The sequence below is a fragment of the Mustelus asterias genome, chromosome 25 (genome assembly GCF_964213995.1).
Source record: "Mustelus asterias chromosome 25, sMusAst1.hap1.1, whole genome shotgun sequence".
In the NCBI taxonomy this organism is placed as follows: Eukaryota; Metazoa; Chordata; class Chondrichthyes; order Carcharhiniformes; family Triakidae; genus Mustelus; species Mustelus asterias.
The window spans coordinates 26,141,570-26,159,487 of NC_135825.1; the positions used below are offsets into that span (position 1 = coordinate 26,141,570).

General features: G+C 41.0%; 1 protein-coding gene across 1 annotated transcript in view; it reads right to left on the bottom strand.

The window, feature by feature from the left end:
- Positions 1–1,260: 1,260 nt before the first annotated feature.
- The window catches only part of kif21b (kinesin family member 21B), a 180,468-nt gene continuing 163,810 nt past the window's right edge, over positions 1,261–17,918 (bottom strand). The window contains exons 30-34 of the mRNA XM_078197937.1: positions 15,890–16,054; positions 13,018–13,135; positions 11,970–12,140; positions 11,084–11,283; positions 1,261–1,497 (exon numbers count right to left, since the gene is read on the bottom strand). Coding sequence (XP_078054063.1) covers positions 1,401–1,497; positions 11,084–11,283; positions 11,970–12,140; positions 13,018–13,135; positions 15,890–16,054 — 751 coding nt within the window. The 3' untranslated portion in view covers positions 1,261–1,400. The remainder of the gene's footprint in view (positions 1,498–11,083; positions 11,284–11,969; positions 12,141–13,017; positions 13,136–15,889; positions 16,055–17,918) is intronic.

Sequence of the window (17,918 nt, forward strand, 5' to 3'; positions counted from 1 at the left end):
TGATCGGCCGGAGAATCCCTCCCCTAGTTTACTCTTACGGCAATGAATGTGACATCAGAGATTACTTCCCTTAACCATCCCACTTAGTTGATGTGAGGCTAGTCAATGATATTTAATTCTTTATGACAGGATACGTAGATGGTGTTCCACCACAAATTAAGAACTCAAATGTTGTACTTTTCCGGTTTCAGAGAATGTTATTTACTGACTAAAGCAAAGTTCTGTGGAAGGTTTTTTGAGCCATAAGGCTGAATTTTCCCATCCCACCTGCCACGGGAATTGTAGCGGGCAGGACACTGACCATGCAAAGATCTGTTGACCTCAGGCGGGATTTTTCAACTTGGGGCAAGTGTGGCCGGAAAATCCCGCCCATAATGTCGTGTTTGTTTATCCATAATTTGGATAAGAAAGGCCATTCTGAAGCCCTGCTCTTCCAGGATACATAACTCATCTGAGTGGACTGGTTTGACAAATATTTAGAGTCAATACTTATGACTGCAAGGAATCACAGTGATGAGCTGCAATATCTAATTAACGATGTGGAGATGCCGGTGTTGGACTGGGGTAAACACAGTAAGAAGTTTAACAACACCAGCTTAAAGTCCAACAGGTTTATTTGGTAGCAAAAGCCACACAAGCTTTCGGAGCTCCAAGCCCTTCTTCAGGTGAGTCACCTGAAGAAGGGGCTTGGAGCTCCGAAAGCTTGTGTGGCTTTTGCTACCAAATAAACCTGTTGGACTTTAACCTGGTGTTGTTAAACTTCTTACTATATCTAATTAACACCAGCAGAAGATGGCAGCACGATCATGCAACCTTTGAATGGTTGTTTTACTCCTCATAAGTTCACTAAATCATTGGTAGTCAAAACTGGTGAAGTCAAGGGTAAATTTTTTCACATTCTTCACTTATGGGGGGCTTTTCCATCCATACTCAGGGCATCTATTACCCTTTGATCGAAGTCATTTTCATCCATTTATACTGTTGTGGTAAATTGGAGATAAATGGAATTGGAGGGCAAGTTTAAGGATAAAAACACAGGGAATTGTAACAATTTGCAATGTAATAATAGCAGGATAAAGCTTCAAGGAATAATGTCTGAATAAAAAATGACTCCACTCTTCAACCTACATATGCTATTGTCTGACTCACAAAGCTAGAGAGCAGTTCAATATTTTTTGTTGTTACAAGGACATCAGAGTCAGTGCTGTTGAGAATCTGGAATAGAATACTTGCAGGATTATTGCTTGCAGTCCTGTCCTGCTGCACATCAGTTCACAATGGGGGGTGGGGGGGAAAACGGTGTGTCTTCTTCAGCTTAGAAAACCTTGATAGCATGGCTGTCAATTCATTGCAAACCATCATTATTCTTCTTTAAATATAGTTCGTTGAATTAAATACAGTTAGATGCTGTCAGACAATTCCTGACTAATGTCTCTAATGTCCAACGTGTGCCCATTTGTTAATCCTTTCGAGTTCCAAGTTTTTACTGTGCAGTCACTGAAAGAAATAAGTTAAAAACACATTTAGAAAACATACTTTGATCAGGAATCATAGTTTTGCTTTTGTAATAAGGCACTGTTACACCATGCAAATATATTGTTAGAAAATAATTGAAACCATTTTGCTTTTCTACCTGTTGGCATTATAAATTCCTTAAAACAAAAACAGCAATGGAATCGTGGAATGGTTACAGCACAGAAGGCCATTCTGCCCACCATGTCTGTGCCGGGTCACTGCAAGAGCAACTCTACCAGTCCTACTCCCTCGCTCTTTCCACAGATCCCTGCAATTCTTTTCTCCTCAATAGCTTATCCAATTTCCTTTTAAAAGCCACCCACGAGGCGACCTCTACCACTCCCTCAGGCACCGCATTCCAGATACTGCATTAAAAAAATATTTCCTCTTCTCACATTTGGAGTTTGCCAACCTCCTTAAATTTGGTGTCCTCTTATTCTGCCAATGAGAACGGACTCTCTGCCTCTCCCCTCTGCCAAGGTTCCTCATGATTTTGAGCACCGCTATCCAATCACCTCTCAACATTCTCTACCTTCTCGTCTTTGAGGAGAACAACATCATTCCCAACCTCAAACTAAAGCGCCTCATCCCTATAGCAATTCTCGTAAGTCTTTTCTGGACCCCTCCAAAGTTTTTACAACTTTCCTGAAATGTGGTGCCCAGAATTGAAAATTATTTTCCAGTTGAGGCCAAACAATTGTTTTAGAAAGATTTTTCCTTGCTGTTATGCTCTTTGCCTCTCTTGATGAAGCCCAGGATCATAGAAGCATATTTGACCAATTTCTCAAATTGTCCTGCCACCAACAACAATTTGTGCAAATATACCTCCCTGGGGGACTGGATTTAATGCTGAGGATGGGTTCCTCACAGCTCAGTGTAAATATCAGGGGCAAGCCCACCTCTAGCTGACTGACTTGCTCTGCTTTAGTTGTTATGAGGCGAGACCTCTTGCCCTCTCCAGGAGGAAGTCCCGCCTCATTGAGATACCGGCCAATCAGAAGTCGGCATATCTGTAGTATAGCAGTGGCCATTGCTGATACTGCACCAAATATATCAACGAATTACATAAAAACACAAGAACTAGGAGCAGGAGGCAGACACTTGCCTCAAGCCTGATCCACTATTCAATAAGATCATGGTTGTTCAGCATGGACCTGCATCTAAGTCCTGCATCTCGCCAGGCCAAGGCTGCTAAGTCCCTTGGAGAGGGATGGCGGGCATGTTGGACAGGATGGGGAGGAGGATAGATACGGGGAGGGAAAACTGTGGGAGGGGGGGCCTCTAATTGGCACTACAGGCTTGGGAAGCAGGACCCCCACCACCCCCTTTGACTGGTCACAAACCTGCTGGACTACATGTTGGGAGCAAGCCTCTCCCACCACTCGTTAAATCAAAGTGGGTTCAAAATGAGGCACGATTGTTACTTAAGTGCCTCAATTGTCATCATAAAATCATGGTTGGGACACGCAGAAACGTGATGGGAACATTGTTGGCAGCACAGTGCCCTATTTGTGGGTTCACCCTCCAGTTTTCCTGCCACTGGCCTCTTTATATCTGTATCTCCTTTAAGTTTGCACCCATTATTTTACGTTGTCTGTCTTTGTTCTTCCCATGACACATTTTTTTGTATCTAATTTTATCTACCAGGTTTCTGCCCATTCCACCAGCCTGTGCACATCCTCTTGAAATTTGTCACTACCCTCCTGATGGTACACAATACTTCCAAGTTTTGTGTCATCTGCAAAATTTAAAATTGTGCCTTGTATACACAAGTCATTAGCCTATATTAAGAAAACGAGGAGTCCTGGTCTGGACTGCTGTGAAATCCCACTGTATATGCGCTTTCAGTCTGCAAAAGAAAACATTCAGTACTTGCTCTCTGTTTTTTGTCACTCAGTCAACATCATTATCCATGCTGTCAATGGGCTTCAACTTTATTGGCAAGCCTGTTATGTGGCACTTTATCAAACACATTTTGGAAGTCCATGTACAACACATCGGCTGCCTTCCCTTCATTTACCTTCTGATTTACCTCATCAAACAACTCAATCAAGTCAGTGAAATGCGGCTTTTCTTTTACAAATTCCTGCTGGCTTTCCTTAATTATTTTGTATTTATCCAAGTGATAGTTCATATTGTTCCAGATTTTCCCACCACCACTGACTGGCCTGTAGTTGCTGGGTTTATCTTAAGACCTTTTTTGACAAAGGGTGTAACATTTGAAATTATCCAGTCCTCCGGCATCCCCCGCCCCCACAACCTTCCTTACCCCCACCCCCATAGTTAAGGAGGGTTGGAAGATTACACCAAGCGCCTCTGCAATTTCCATTCTTACTTCCCTCATGATCCTTGGAATCATCCCAAATAGTCCTGGTGAATTATCAACTTTAAGTAAAGGCTTTCTGTGCCATCCTCTATCAATTTTTAGCCCATCCAGTATCTCAATTACCTCCTCTTTCACCAAGACTTTTGCAGCATTTTCAACCTTAGCAAAGCCAGATGCAAAATCCTAATTTAGTATCTCATTCGTTCCCTCTACCTCCATGCATAGATCCCCTTTTTGGTCCCTAATAGGTCCTACTGCTCCCCCTAATTGCTTTTTACTATTGCTATTTCTATAGAAGACTTTTTGATTTCCTTTTATGCTGGCTGCCAGTCTCTACTCATATCTTCTCTTTGCCTCTTATTTCCTTTATCATTTCTCCTTTGAATTTTCTACATTCAACCGGAATTATTAACTTGACAACTGTCATAAACACCCCTTTCTCTGCTTGCTCTTAATTTCTTTCCCCTGGCTCTCATAACCCTATCCCTCTTGGGAATGCACTTTGACTGTGCTTGAACCACCTCCTCTTTATATGCAGACCAACATTCATTTACAGTTTTTGACTGCCAATCTTGGATTCCGGTTTACCTGGGACAGATTCTTCCTTATCACACTGAAATTGGCCCCCCTCCAATTAATTATTCTTACACTGATTGCTCCTTGTCCTTTTCCATAGCTAAGACATTTTCTAATTTCCCCTTCAGATGTTTGCCAATTACAAGGCATTTTCAGGTGAAATGGTAGAGGTTTCAAGACAATGCACATTTCTATGACTCTCTCGGTCCATCATCCGTCAAGAATTTATAGTATGGAACATGGATAGTCAAGTCATCTCGTTCACTTAATATACAATGCTCTACTCCAATGAGGCACTCAAAACATTCAGCCTGGTTCAAAATGGCCACAAACAATTCATATCTACATGTCACTTTTAGTTTAGAAGGATGAGAGTGATCATATTAAAATATAGAGGGTGCAATTCTCCAGCCGTTCATGCCGATGGGATTTTCTGGTCATGCTGCAGTGTACGGAGATTTGGCTGAGCGCCAAATTATATGTTGTCGCTTGCAGCGGCAGAGCGTGAACAGCTGGAACATTCCCCCAATAATACGCTGAGGGGACTTGATAAGGATGGATGCTGAGAGGATGTTTCCTCATGTGGGGGAGATCTATAACTAGGGCTGTAGTTTCAAAATAAGGAGGCTCCATTTAAGACATAGACAAAAAGGAATTCCTTCTCTCAGAAGGCTGTTAGTGTTTGTAATTCTCATCCCCCCCGTGAACAGTGAAGTATGGGTCATTGGATATATTCCAGGCTGAGTTAGACAGGGCAGCACGGTGGCACAGAGGTTAGCACTGCTGCCTCACAGTGCCAGGGACCCAGGTTAGATTCCCGCCTTGGGTGACTGTGTGAAGATGCGCGTTCGCCCCGTGTCTGTGTGTTTCTTCCGGGTGCTCCGGTTTCCTCCCACAGTTCGAAAGACGCGTTGGTTAGGTGCATTGGCCATGCTAAATTCTCCCTCAGTGTACCCAAACAGGTGGCGGAGTGTGGCGACCAGTGGATTTTCACAGTAATTTCATTGCATTTTTAATGTAAGCCTACTTGTGACGTGAATAAATAAACTTGAAACATTTGTTTTAATTGACAAAGGAGTCAAGCGTTACAGGGATGAGTTGGAAAGGTGGAGTTAAGGCCACAATCAGATCAGCTATGATCTTATTGAAGGTCTGACAGCATGGGACTGTAGGGGGTGAGGACCTTAAAACGATCACTATTACTAAAGAGGTAGTGCTGGGTAGGCTAATGGGATTAAAGGTAGACAAGTCCCCTGGTCTGGATGGAATGCATCCCAGGGTACTAAAAGAAATGGCAGAAGAAATAGCAAATGCATTAGTTGTAATTTATCAAAATTCACTGGATTCTGGGGAGGTGCTAGCTGATTGGAAAACAGCTAATGTAACGCCACTGTTTAAAAAAGGAGGTAGACAAAAGGCAGGTAACTACAGGCCAGTTAGCTTAACATCTGTAGTTGGGAAAATGCTGGAATCTATCATTAAGGAAGAAATAGCAGGACACCTGGAAAAGAATGGTTCAATCAAGCTGACGCAGCATGGACTCATGAAGGGAAAGTCATGTTTGACTAATTTACTGGAATTTTTTTAGGATATAACGAGTGAGGTTGACAGAGGGGAACCGGTGGATGTGGTGTATTTAGATTTCCAGAAGGCATTCGATAAGGTACCTCACAAAAGGTTGCTGCATAAGATAAAGGTACACGGAGTTGGGGGTCAAGTGTTAGCGTGGATTGAGGATTGGCTATCTAACAGAAAGCAGAGAGTTGGAATAACTGGGTGCTTTCCTGGTTGGCAATCAGTGACTAGTGGCGTGCCGCAGGGATCGGTGCTGGGGCCTCAACTATTTACCATATACATAGACGATCTGGAGGAGGGGACCGAGTGTAGGGTGACAAAGTTTGCGGATGACACAAAGATGAGTGGGAAAGCAAATTGCGTGGAGGACACAGAGTCTGCAGAGAGATATGGATAGGCTAAGTGAGTGGGCAAGGATCTGGCAGATGGAGTATAACGTTGGTAAGTGTGAGGTTATCCACTTTGGAAGGAATAATAGTAAAATGGGCTATTATTTAAACGATGAAAAATTACAACATGCTACTGTGCAGAGGGGCGGCACGGTAGCACAGTGGTTAGCACTGCTGCTTCACAGATCCAGGGTCCTGGGTTCGATTCCCGGCTCGGGTCACTACTGTGTGGAGTTTGCACATTCTCCTCGTGTCTGCGTGGGTTTCCTCCGGGTGCTCCGGTTTCCTCCCACAGTCCAAAGATGTGCGGGTTAGGTTGATTGGCCAGATTAAAAATTGCCCCTTAGAGTCCTGAGATGCGTAGGGTAGAGGGATTAGCGGGTAAAATATGTGGGGGTAGGGCCTGGGTGGAATTGTGGTCGATGCAGACTCGATGGGCCGAATGGCCTCCTTCTGCACTGTAGGGTTTCTATGATTTCAGAGGGACCTGGGAGTCCTTGTGCATGAATCACAAAAACTCAGTCTGCAGGTGCAGCAGGTAATCAAGAAGGCAAATGGAATGTTGGCCTTTATCGCGAAGGGGATGGAGTATAAAAGCAGGGAGGTCTTGCTGCAATTGTACAAGGTACTGGTGAGGCCGCAACTAGAATACTGTGTACAATTTTGGTCCCCTTATTTAAGAAAGGATATATTAGCTTTGGAGGGGGTACAGAGAAGGTTCACCAGGTTGATTCCAGAGATGAGGGGGTTAGCTTATGAGGAGAGATTGAGTAGACTGGGCCTGTATTCATTGGAGTTTAGAAGGTTGAGGGGAGATCTTATAGAGACATATAAGATAATAAAGGGGCTAGACATGGTAGAAGCAGCGAGGTTATTTCCACTTACAATGGAAACAAGAACTAGGGGGCATAGCCTCAAAATACGGGGGAGTCAATTTAGAACAGAGTTGAGGAGGAACTTCTTCTCCCAGAGGGTAGTGAATCTTCGGAATTCTCTGCCCAATGAAGCAGTAGAGGCTACCTCGTTAAATGTGTTTAAGCCACAGATAGATAGATTTCTAACCATTAAGGGAATTAAGGGTTATGGGGAGTGGGCGGGTAAGTGGAACTGAACTCACTATCAGATCAGCCATGATCTTATTGAATGGCGGAGCAGGCTTGAGGGGCTAGATGGCCTATTCCTGCTCCTATTTCTTATGTTCTTATCTGTGGAGAGAGAATAGAGCCAATGTTTCGAGTCTGGATGACCTTTCATCACAGCTCTGATGAAAGGTCATCCAGACTCGAAATGTTGGCTCTATTCTCTCTCCACAGATGCTGTCAGACCTGCTGAGATTTTCCAGCATTTTTCTGTTTTTGTTTCAGATTCCAGCATCTGCAGTATTTTGCTTTTGTGATCTTATTGAATGCTGAGGGAGACTCGAGGAGCTGAGTAGCCCACATCTGCTCCTATGTTCCTTTACTTATCCCTTTCTAGTTAGGGATGCATCTTTATCCTCCCTTTTTATGCTCCACCACGAGAACCTGCAATTAGGTTTACTTTACTGAATTTAATTACACGTTCAGAGCAAATTCCCATTTGTCATAAAGATTTTGATTGAAATGTCGCTCCCCTTTCTATGACTGTGAAGCATTTTTAACAATCTAAACATTAGAAAACTAGCACAGCGCAAGCCATGGATAACAATCAGTGCCAATCTAGGTTTGTTCAACAGGAAGCACAAATGAGACACATCTCTCTCCTCCTCTACTCAGTTCTCATCAGCCATTTTTAAAATTAAATGCAGCTAAAAAGCGTCAAGTCATCCAAAGGTCACTGGCAGAATCAATGAAGAGGCTGTAAATGCTGAAATTATTTCAAAAAGAAAAAACTGTTTATATGGTATTGACAAAAGAAACATTTTGCTTAGGTAACTATCATACTCGAATATTTCTATTCTTGGTAAATCAAAATAGAAATTTATTTGAATCCCAATAAACTGCCATATTTTACCCCCGGGAATCACAAAAGCTTAGACCTCTTGCCGCCTTCTAATAACATAATTACACCCTTCTCACAATTAGATATCTGCTGTCAACAGTTTACAAAGGGACTAATTGTACACTGTGGTTACAGGCAACATAGACCTTCACAATTCCATTCAGCCATTCACAGCTCGAGAATTCTGTAGAATCACAGATGAAACAATCAACATGAAGATGCATGGATGAAAAGAAATAAAGAATATAAAATAAAAAGGGAATGGAAGGAAATACGTTTAAAGTTAAGTGTGCAGATTTTTCTTGGTGTTAATATTATTCCCACACCTCAATGATTCTAGTGAAACATGGAAGGGATGTGATAGGAAAAGGATAACTGGGTTGTGTTTAAAACTGTAATGCTTTCCTATCTGAAGGTGACATGAACAGATGTATGACTCAAAATGTATTCCATGTTTTGACTTTAACTTCACACTTTTCTACACAAAGTAGGTTTGAAAATTGGACACCTTTTCCAGCGTGGGCAGCAGAGGTTGAAGAGAAGTTTTGGCTTTAGCCTATTACTGGGAGTTTCAAGAGGGCTAGTTAAGTTCAGCCCCAGGTTTCAGTTCACGGAGTGGAAGTTCAGTATTGCAAAGGCAGAACTGGACTAACATGATATAACTTATTCCTTAACATGATAATTAGCACTTGTCACAAAAGGCTAAAAATGCTTAGAAAAGAGAGTCAACGCTTGAATCTAACAAAAGAACAATACCCAATTTTAGGGCAATGTGAAGAGGTTACCAGAAGAAACTAAAAATTTGTCGACATTATATTGCACATCAGCTTTTTTTAAAAAAACCCTCTGGGCTTAAATTTTCAAAGTAGTGAAATTTATGGCTTTCACTCTTACTCAGAAAGGCTTAGAAGACAAATCACCGTACCAATCAGCAGCAAAGAAGAATCAAGTATGGAGCAGAGCAGAAATCAGGAGGTTAAGGTATACTACTGGCACGGCTCTTAATGGCAAGGACACGTCGAGGCAAACAAGGAGTAAGGCCTGCAACATAATTCCATAGCTTCACCCGGCAATCGCTGTAGCAGAAAGGGAAAGAGAAAAAGAGAGATAAAGGGACATAACACAAGTTTGGAAGATGTGAGAGAGAAAAAAAAAGACCCAAGGATCTGTTGCTGCCCAACATAGGAACTGCAAATGAAGGTTTCTCCTTTTTAATCATCCAGTTATTGAATGTTCATTAAGAAGAGTATAGCCATGTCATGAAATTAGACTGTCCTCTCCGGGGGAGCACTCTCCGGGGTTAGATTAAGCACAATGATAGAAAAACTAAGCTTTTTTCAGGAATCAAAAGCAACCCATTTAGCAGTGTGTAACTATTAAACTAAACAGCTGTGCTCACAATGTAGACTCTTGATCTTCTTGCCCTTAATGTATTTACAAAACTGTGACAGCAGCTATTCCTGAAGAGTCCAACTATGGATGGGGACAGTAAAATATATTGAGGTCACAACAGACTAATTTTTGATGATACATAAACCAGTAGGAGATATTCAGAGTTCCTTCTGTTTAGGAGAATTACACAGCAAATACAAGAAAAGGGCCAGGAGGAAAACCTAATGAGAAGAAAAAACAAGTTTTCTTTCGTGAGAAAGGGTGATGGCACTCTTGTTCACAAATGGGGGCAGGAAAAGAATGCATCGTTACTGTCACATCATTACATGGAAACAACAATAACATATGTGAACGTGATTTATGTCATTGGATCAGGTACTTGTAAATGGAGGGGAAAAACATAATGGCGCTAGTTATATTTTAAATTACCTCTGAGGTTTTGAAGCAAATGTAGCTTAAATTCCCTTACTAGTAAAACAATTTGATCACAATATTTGTACACTTTTAATGAAAATGTCCATCTTTGGGGAAGTATATCGACACAATATATAATGTCTGTTTCTGGAATAGCTATGAACAATCTCCCATGCCCATTCAGTTGATATTAGCCATTTAGTCATGTTAGAAATTTGGTCTTATACTGTTAGCTTCCAAACTGCTCTCCAATCACATTATTTGAACTTTCTTCCCTCTAATTTCACAGTTTATATTTTTTAATAAAGTCACAGTATGCAATCCCCTTCTATTTATTTAAAGATTTAGCAAACGTAAATTTACCAATGATGTTTTTAACTAGCAGATTCAAATGATCCATTTAGTTTTCAGCCTTGGTTTAACTTATTTTTTGTTTTCATACCTTCACTTCTATGCCAAGTATTAAAAATTAAAACTTCAGTTTTATACTGCAGTACAGTGCATTGAATTTATCTTTTGGGACACATTTTTAAAACATACATTGTTGCATCATTTTCTTCCCTATGAATGGAGTTTTGTATGGTATAATATCTTAACATTTAATTGAAATTTGAAAAGAAACAGACATTCTTGACTCAAACTTAAAGATTCAGGCATCCTAAAACAGTCAATTAACACAGAAGTAGATGAAACTGAACTGTGCCAGTTACAAATATTCCTGTGGCACTCAAAATTACACTACAAAGAGTAAAAGAACATTTTAACAAGTGTATCAGCGACCAGAACAAATGTTCTGTCCACTCCCTGAAACTTCACAGCAATATCTTCTCCCTCATTAAACAACCATGTCCTTTCTTGGCAGAGTCACTGCGCTAATTGATTCCATTGTAAACCTGCGTGAGTGTTCATGGCATACCTTGAAGCAGTGAAAATCCTGCTGGAGTTTGTGCAGATGGCATTAATGGGACTGTCATGGCCTCTGATCTCTCCCAGTGGCGTAAAGTTGTCTATGTTCCAAACTTTAAGCATGCCTCCTCGGCAACCACTCAGCAATAGATCGCGACCAGGTACAAATGCCAGAGCACACACCCAATCCTTGTGAGCATTAGGAATTTGCTAAATGAAATTAAAATATATGTATTAAATACACATAAAAATGTAACAAAACATGATTCACCTAAATGAACGTATTTGTCAAACACTAGAGAAAATTAAGCACAAAATATCTTTAAATAGATGTTTGTTGTGTCATTTCAGAATTCATAAAGATTAAATTATAACGGAAAAATTATTCTTTAAAACTGGAAGATGGACATTTCTATTTGGTAGCTGAGTCCCAATTAAATTCCAGCGATGACTTTGATGATGGAGGAATGCTTTGCACCAAACATCCTGATAGATGTCCCACCAGTAACCTTCAAATGTCTGCCCATACAATAATTTGCATACCAAAAATATATTTGTGCCACAATATGTACACGGTACTCAAATTTATTAAAGGGGCACTATATCCCAGAATTGGCTGCAAGTCCAAAACTGGATCACCGTGAATTATCATTTTATGAAAGTGCAGATATAACTAATGAGGGCAGCCAAGATGAGTGTGTCCAAAAACTGTCATGAATAAAGTAAGGAAAATCATATGACATTTTATGAATGTTTCTCCTGGATATGATAGTAAACAGTTAGATGTTTTCTATTTATTACATAGGAATATATGAAACAACAAGGAGAAAATGAATTATAAAACTAAGTTGCAGTCTTTTGCTCAAAATGCAAAAATCAGAGGTTCATTTTGGTACCTGTATTTGCTCCTGCCGTTCCAGGTCCCATTTTTTAATTCCGTTGTCTCTGGATCCACTAAATAGGATATCTGCATGGATTGCCAGGGATTCGATACCATCATAGTGTGGAGGCTCAAAATTATGAGTGGGACCAACACTTCCGAGAGTATTTGCAGCAATTTCAAACTTCTATAAATCAAATACATAGTTGTTAATATTTAATGAATTAATACAAATTCAAGCATTTTCAGAATGCAACTCGCAGCAATTCAGATTAAACTCTGAAGGAACGTGGGGCTAGATTTTCATGGAGTTGCAAAGACTCCGAATGGGGTGAAAGTGGAAGCTGCTTCTGGGATTCCTGATCCCATTCCCGGGGTTTCCGATTTCCAGGACGGCCTTGGACGGGTACGGGCTGGTTTGGGTCGCAAGTCCACACGCAACACTCCCGGATCTGGCTGACTCCACTGTGCGGATAGGCATGTCCTAGTCGTCTGCAATTTTAATGGAGTCAGTCCAGTTTTTCAAAGAGTTGAGATGTATGTCAAGTCAAAGGTGTTATGAACCATAGCATGAAGAAGACTTTTGAAAGACATATTCGAAAGCTTCTCCTCATGCTCTCATGTCAAGGTATGCTGCTACCCACCCCCCAATAGCCCCTCATGTCTCCATGCCAAGTTATGTCCCCAAATCATTTCTATGGCCTCTTATGCTCCCGTACCAAATATGGCACATGACTTTCTACTTACTATAAGATTAAACTCAATATCAATTAAAAAAGATAGTCCAAGTTTCTTTCTGAGTTGCTCTTGTATAACCCAGAACATCATTGCATTTTATTAAGCTAACAACCCATAGTATAATGACTGTATAACATGGTGCTAAAATATACTTAAAATACCAATTCATTACACCAGTAACTTAATGTTGCAAATTACAGGCACCTAAAGGGTAGATTGCTACTTTCCCCATTTTAGATTTTAGTCTAAGCATAATGAAGGGTTGCTACTGGGTGTGTATGAGGTGGTGGTTTATAATGCCGTCTTTGGATCACAAAGAACATTACCTTCACATAGTGATCTTTGGATCCAGTGATGACCAGGTCATGTTTCGTTGCCATTTTCTCCACTGTAAGGCACATCACTGGACCGATGTGACCTGTGAGCTTCCCCACTGCTTGAATTCTACAGGAAGACGAAGAAAAAAAGAATACTTTAGAGGATCAAAGGGGGTCAAGTATGTGAGACGACTAAGGTTCCTATACCAAGGAAACCAGCATTACCACTGCAAGGCAAACATTCTAAGAAAAAGTAACATCACTTTATTTTCCCCTCCAAGTTTTATCACCCACTGAAATGACTGATTTTTAAGAATTAATTCTTAGGTTGTGAATTCACTATCAAGGCTGGCATGTATTGACCAACAGTTCCATGAGGGAACTGCCTTCTTGAACTGCTGCAGTCCATGTGGCGAAGGTGCTCCCATGATGCCGTTTGGCAGGAAGTATGATGAACTGACCACGATGAAGGAATAGTCTCCAATTCTGGATGGTATATACTTGGGCAAGATCTTGCTTTCAAGATCTTGCCCAGGTACATACCATCCTGAATTGGAGACAATTGCAGTTTATGCAAATTGTTACCATGCATTCTGTAGATAGTACACACCGATTGCTAGTGGTCACAGGGTTTGGTGTTTAGGCTGATTAAGTAGACTTCTTTGTTTTGGAAGTTGTTAAGATTGTTGAGCGTTGTTGTAGTGGTCTTCATCTGGCAAGTAAGAAGCATTCAGACTTTTGCTTTGTACATGTTTGAGAAGTTTTGGGAATCAGTAGGGGATTATTTTTTTGAAGGACATAGCCAATTTCATAAGTAATCATCTTTAATATAGATTTTAAATATGTCAGGAAAACTATTGATGGCATGAAAATATCAGGGAAATCCGAATAAATTGGAATGTTTTCTGCTAGCTGTATATTTTTAGAAAACTATGGAAAATGTAGGCTGTATAAAGACAGGGTCAGTTTGGTTGTGTTAATAGAATGATATGCTGATGAGCCTAGCAACACTGCAAACATATGTTTACCTAAGGCAAGCTGATAACAATGGGAAACAGAACATAAAGGGTTTGAATGAGGTGTTAAAGGGTTCAAAGGAAGAGACAAGGTGTGAACTTTTCATTTACATTGTAAAAGATAGGCTCATAGAGTCATAGAGGTTTACAGCATGGAAACAGGCCCTTCGGCCCAACTTATCCATGCCGCCCTTTTTTTCAAACCCTTGAAGCTAGTCCCAATTGTCTGCATTTGGCCCATATCCCTCTATACCCATCTTACCCATGTAACTGTCTAAATGCTTTTTAAAAGACAAAATTGTACCCGCCTCTACTGCTACCTCCGGCAGCTTGTTCTGGACACTCACCACAGTGTGTGTGAAAAAATTGCCCTCTGGACACTATTTTATCTCTCCCCTCTCACCTTAAAACTATGCCCTCTAGTTTTAGACTCCCCTACCCTTGGGAACAGATATTGACTATCTAGTTGACCTATGCCCCTCATTATTTTGTAGACCTCTATAAGACCACCCCTCAGCCTTCTACGCTCCAGAGAAAAAAGTCCCAGTCTATCCAGCCTCTCCTTATAACTCAAACCATCAAGTCCTGGTAGAATCCTAGTAAATCTTTTCTGCACTCTTTCTAGTTTAATAATATCCTTTCTATAATAGGGTGGCCAGAACTGTACACAGTATTCCAAGTGTGGCCTTACTAATGCCTTGTACAACTTCAACAAGACGTCCCAACTCCTGTATTTATGTTCTGACCAATGAAACCAAGCATGCCGAATGCCTTCTTCACCATTCTGTCCACCTGTGACTCCACTTTCAAGGAGATATGAACATGTACCCCTAGATCTCTTTGTTCTGTAACTCTCCCCAACGCCCTGCCATTAACTGAGTAAGTCCTGCCCTGGTTCAATCTACCAAAATGCATCACCTCACATTTATCTAAATTAAACTCCGTCAGCCCACTGACCCAACTGATCAAGATCCTGTTGCAATCCGAGATAACCTCCTTCACTGTCCACTATGCCACCAACCTTGGTGTCATCTGGAAACTTACTAACCATGCCTCCTATATTCTCATCCAAATCATTAATATAAATGACAAATAACAGTGGACTCATGAAATGAAGATATTAAGTTTGACTTCTGAAAAGATTAGTTCAGGTAAACAAAGATCAAAAGGGAAAAACTGTACATCAGAAACATTCAACTTATGCAAGAGTAGCTGTTTCGGAGCTCAGTCAACAGCAGAAAAGGCTGTTTAAAGTCCCAGCAAGCCATGTCTGCGAAGAAAGCCTGCCTGGAAAAAACAGTTCTTTTGTTCTACCTCAGAAAAATCCTTAAAGAGATATAACTGCCTGGTGTGGTAACTGTTGCTGGATTTTGTTTATAGTTTTTAAGAACGTATTAGATGCCACGGAGATTTGGGGAGAATTAGCTCTGAAGGTAGTGAAATAAATGTGTTTGGAACTGGGTAAAGTTAGTGATACTGTGTATAGCCATTGTTTTAGTTCAGTACTTCTAATTGACTGTATTGTTGTCTATTTTATTGTTTAATAAATATTTATTTTATGTAAAATCATCTTAAAAGGTCCTGGACATCATTCTCTGGTTTTTAAACCTTTCCTCACTTTATACCAAATTGTAAAATACAGTTGTGAACAGTTGCTTCAAGTTTCCCTTCTGGGTTTTGGAATGACCCAGCACTTACCATCAGCCGAGTTCTTAATAAATGAAAAGAATAATCAATAGTGAAGAATCAAAAATATCAGTTATATATTTAACAACTTCCAGTCTCATCATATAGATGGATGTTAAAATTACTTGTACATGACATGAATATAAAGCAATGAAACATGATCAGGAAAGGTGCCTTACTTCTTAAGGTCCCAAATCCGAACAGAGTTGCCAGTAGCAGCATAGAGGAGTGTGCCAGCAGGATTCAGTGCAATCTGATTGATCTGGTGCTCACCTTGTGCAATACTCACAGTGCGACTGGCTGTGCTGGCACAAGCATCACCTGAAATCACCTGACCAGAGGAACTGATCATAGAAAAAAAAAGAGATATAGTTATTTGTCTTTAAACTGTTGCACATTAACACCCTGGAATCTATTAATTCAATTTAATTCGTCTTCAATTACTCCATGAAGTGTCTTGCTACTTGTTGTAGGATCACTTTAAGAGTCATGGCCCCTTTAAGAAGCTCAACATACAGATAAGCCAGGTACCTGGATGTCATCCCGCAACCTGTAGTTGAGACCAAAACGCTGTCTGATTTCAAGAAGAAATTAGATATAGCTCTTAGGGCTAAAGGGATCAAGGGATATGGGGTGGGGAGGGGGAGGAGGAGGAGTGATCATGATATTGAAGTCAATGATTAGCCATGATCAAAATAAATGGTGGAGCAGGCTCGAAGGGCCGAATGGCCTACTCCTGCTTCTAGTTTCTATGACCAGGAGCCACAGTCTCTCTCTGGATGGGATTTTCCGGCCGCGCTCACCCCAAGACCAGAAAATTCCGCCCAAAGTCAACAGATCTTTGCATGGTCTTGTCCCACCTGCTTCGATTCCTGTGGCGGGCAGGACTGGAAAATTCCAGACACTCTCTGCACTGTAATAATCGAGATGAACGATCTGTCTCGAGATTGCTCTACTGATTGTACTGATGTGGCGATAAAGAAACTCCTCCTGAGATCCTCTAATAAACGGAATCCATGTACTTAATTTACATATTTTATCTATTTTCATGTTACATGAAGATAAAACGAGAACATCACTCCAGCTCCCTGCAAGCTGATCATCCAATCTCATTCCAGAAGATGCACATGAGCTGCTGTTACATTAGGAAAATTTGGTAATAAATTGATATCGGACCTGCTATCCACCGGATGTGCTCTTGCTCTCCCCATTCCCAAGCAGCAACTGAGCTAAAATAACTGTTAATTTTCGCTCAAATGATCCAGCAAAATTATATGAAGGCCTGCAAAGCTACAGACTTAATCTTGCTTTTCTTTCCTGAATTTCCTTGTCCCCAAAACAAACTCTTAATTTAAAAGTGGAAAGCTAATGGCAAAGCAAGAAAGGCAATCATCAAACTGATCACAATCAATATTAAATATTATTTAAAATCATGAAAGGTACTCTTTGCTTGGTTGTGTATATTGTCTCCAGTGAATCTGACACTTGGGGCGGAATGTTCCCATCCCGCCCGCCATGGGAATTGTAGCGGGCAGGACAAGACCATGCAAAGGTCCGTTGACGAGCAGAATTTTCCAGTCTTGGGGGGAGCGCGACCGGAGAATCCTGTCCTTGAATCGCCTTTTGAGCACTGGGTTGTTATGGAGTTGAAACTGAAATTCGAATTCTTGATAAATTAATTCCATCGACTTTCCTTCTTACTTGAAAACAATCCATTTATATTTCTCTCCGACACTTTGTTGCGAGCATACTTCCTAATACAATGAACAAAATCAAACCTAATATTCCAAATCTTGTCTGATCAAGATTTCAAAAAAGCTTTTACATAACCTGGTTAGATTTGTGAAGGAATCCAGCTATAAAAAGGAGTTATCATAGAAATCATAGAAACCCTACAGTACAGAAAGAGGCCATTCGGCCCATCGAGTCTGCACCGACCACAATCCCACCCAGGCCCTACCCCCGTATCCCTACATATTTTACCCACTAATCCCTCTAATCTACGCATCCCAGGACACTAAGGGGCAATTTTAGCATGGCCAATCCACCTAACCCGCACATCTTTGGACTGTGGGAGGAAACCGGAGCACCCGGAGGAAACCCATGCAGACACGAGGAAAATGTGCAAACTCCACACAGACAGTGACCCAAGCCGGGGATTGAACCCAGGTCCCTGGAGCTGTGAAGCAGCAGTGCTAACCACTGTGC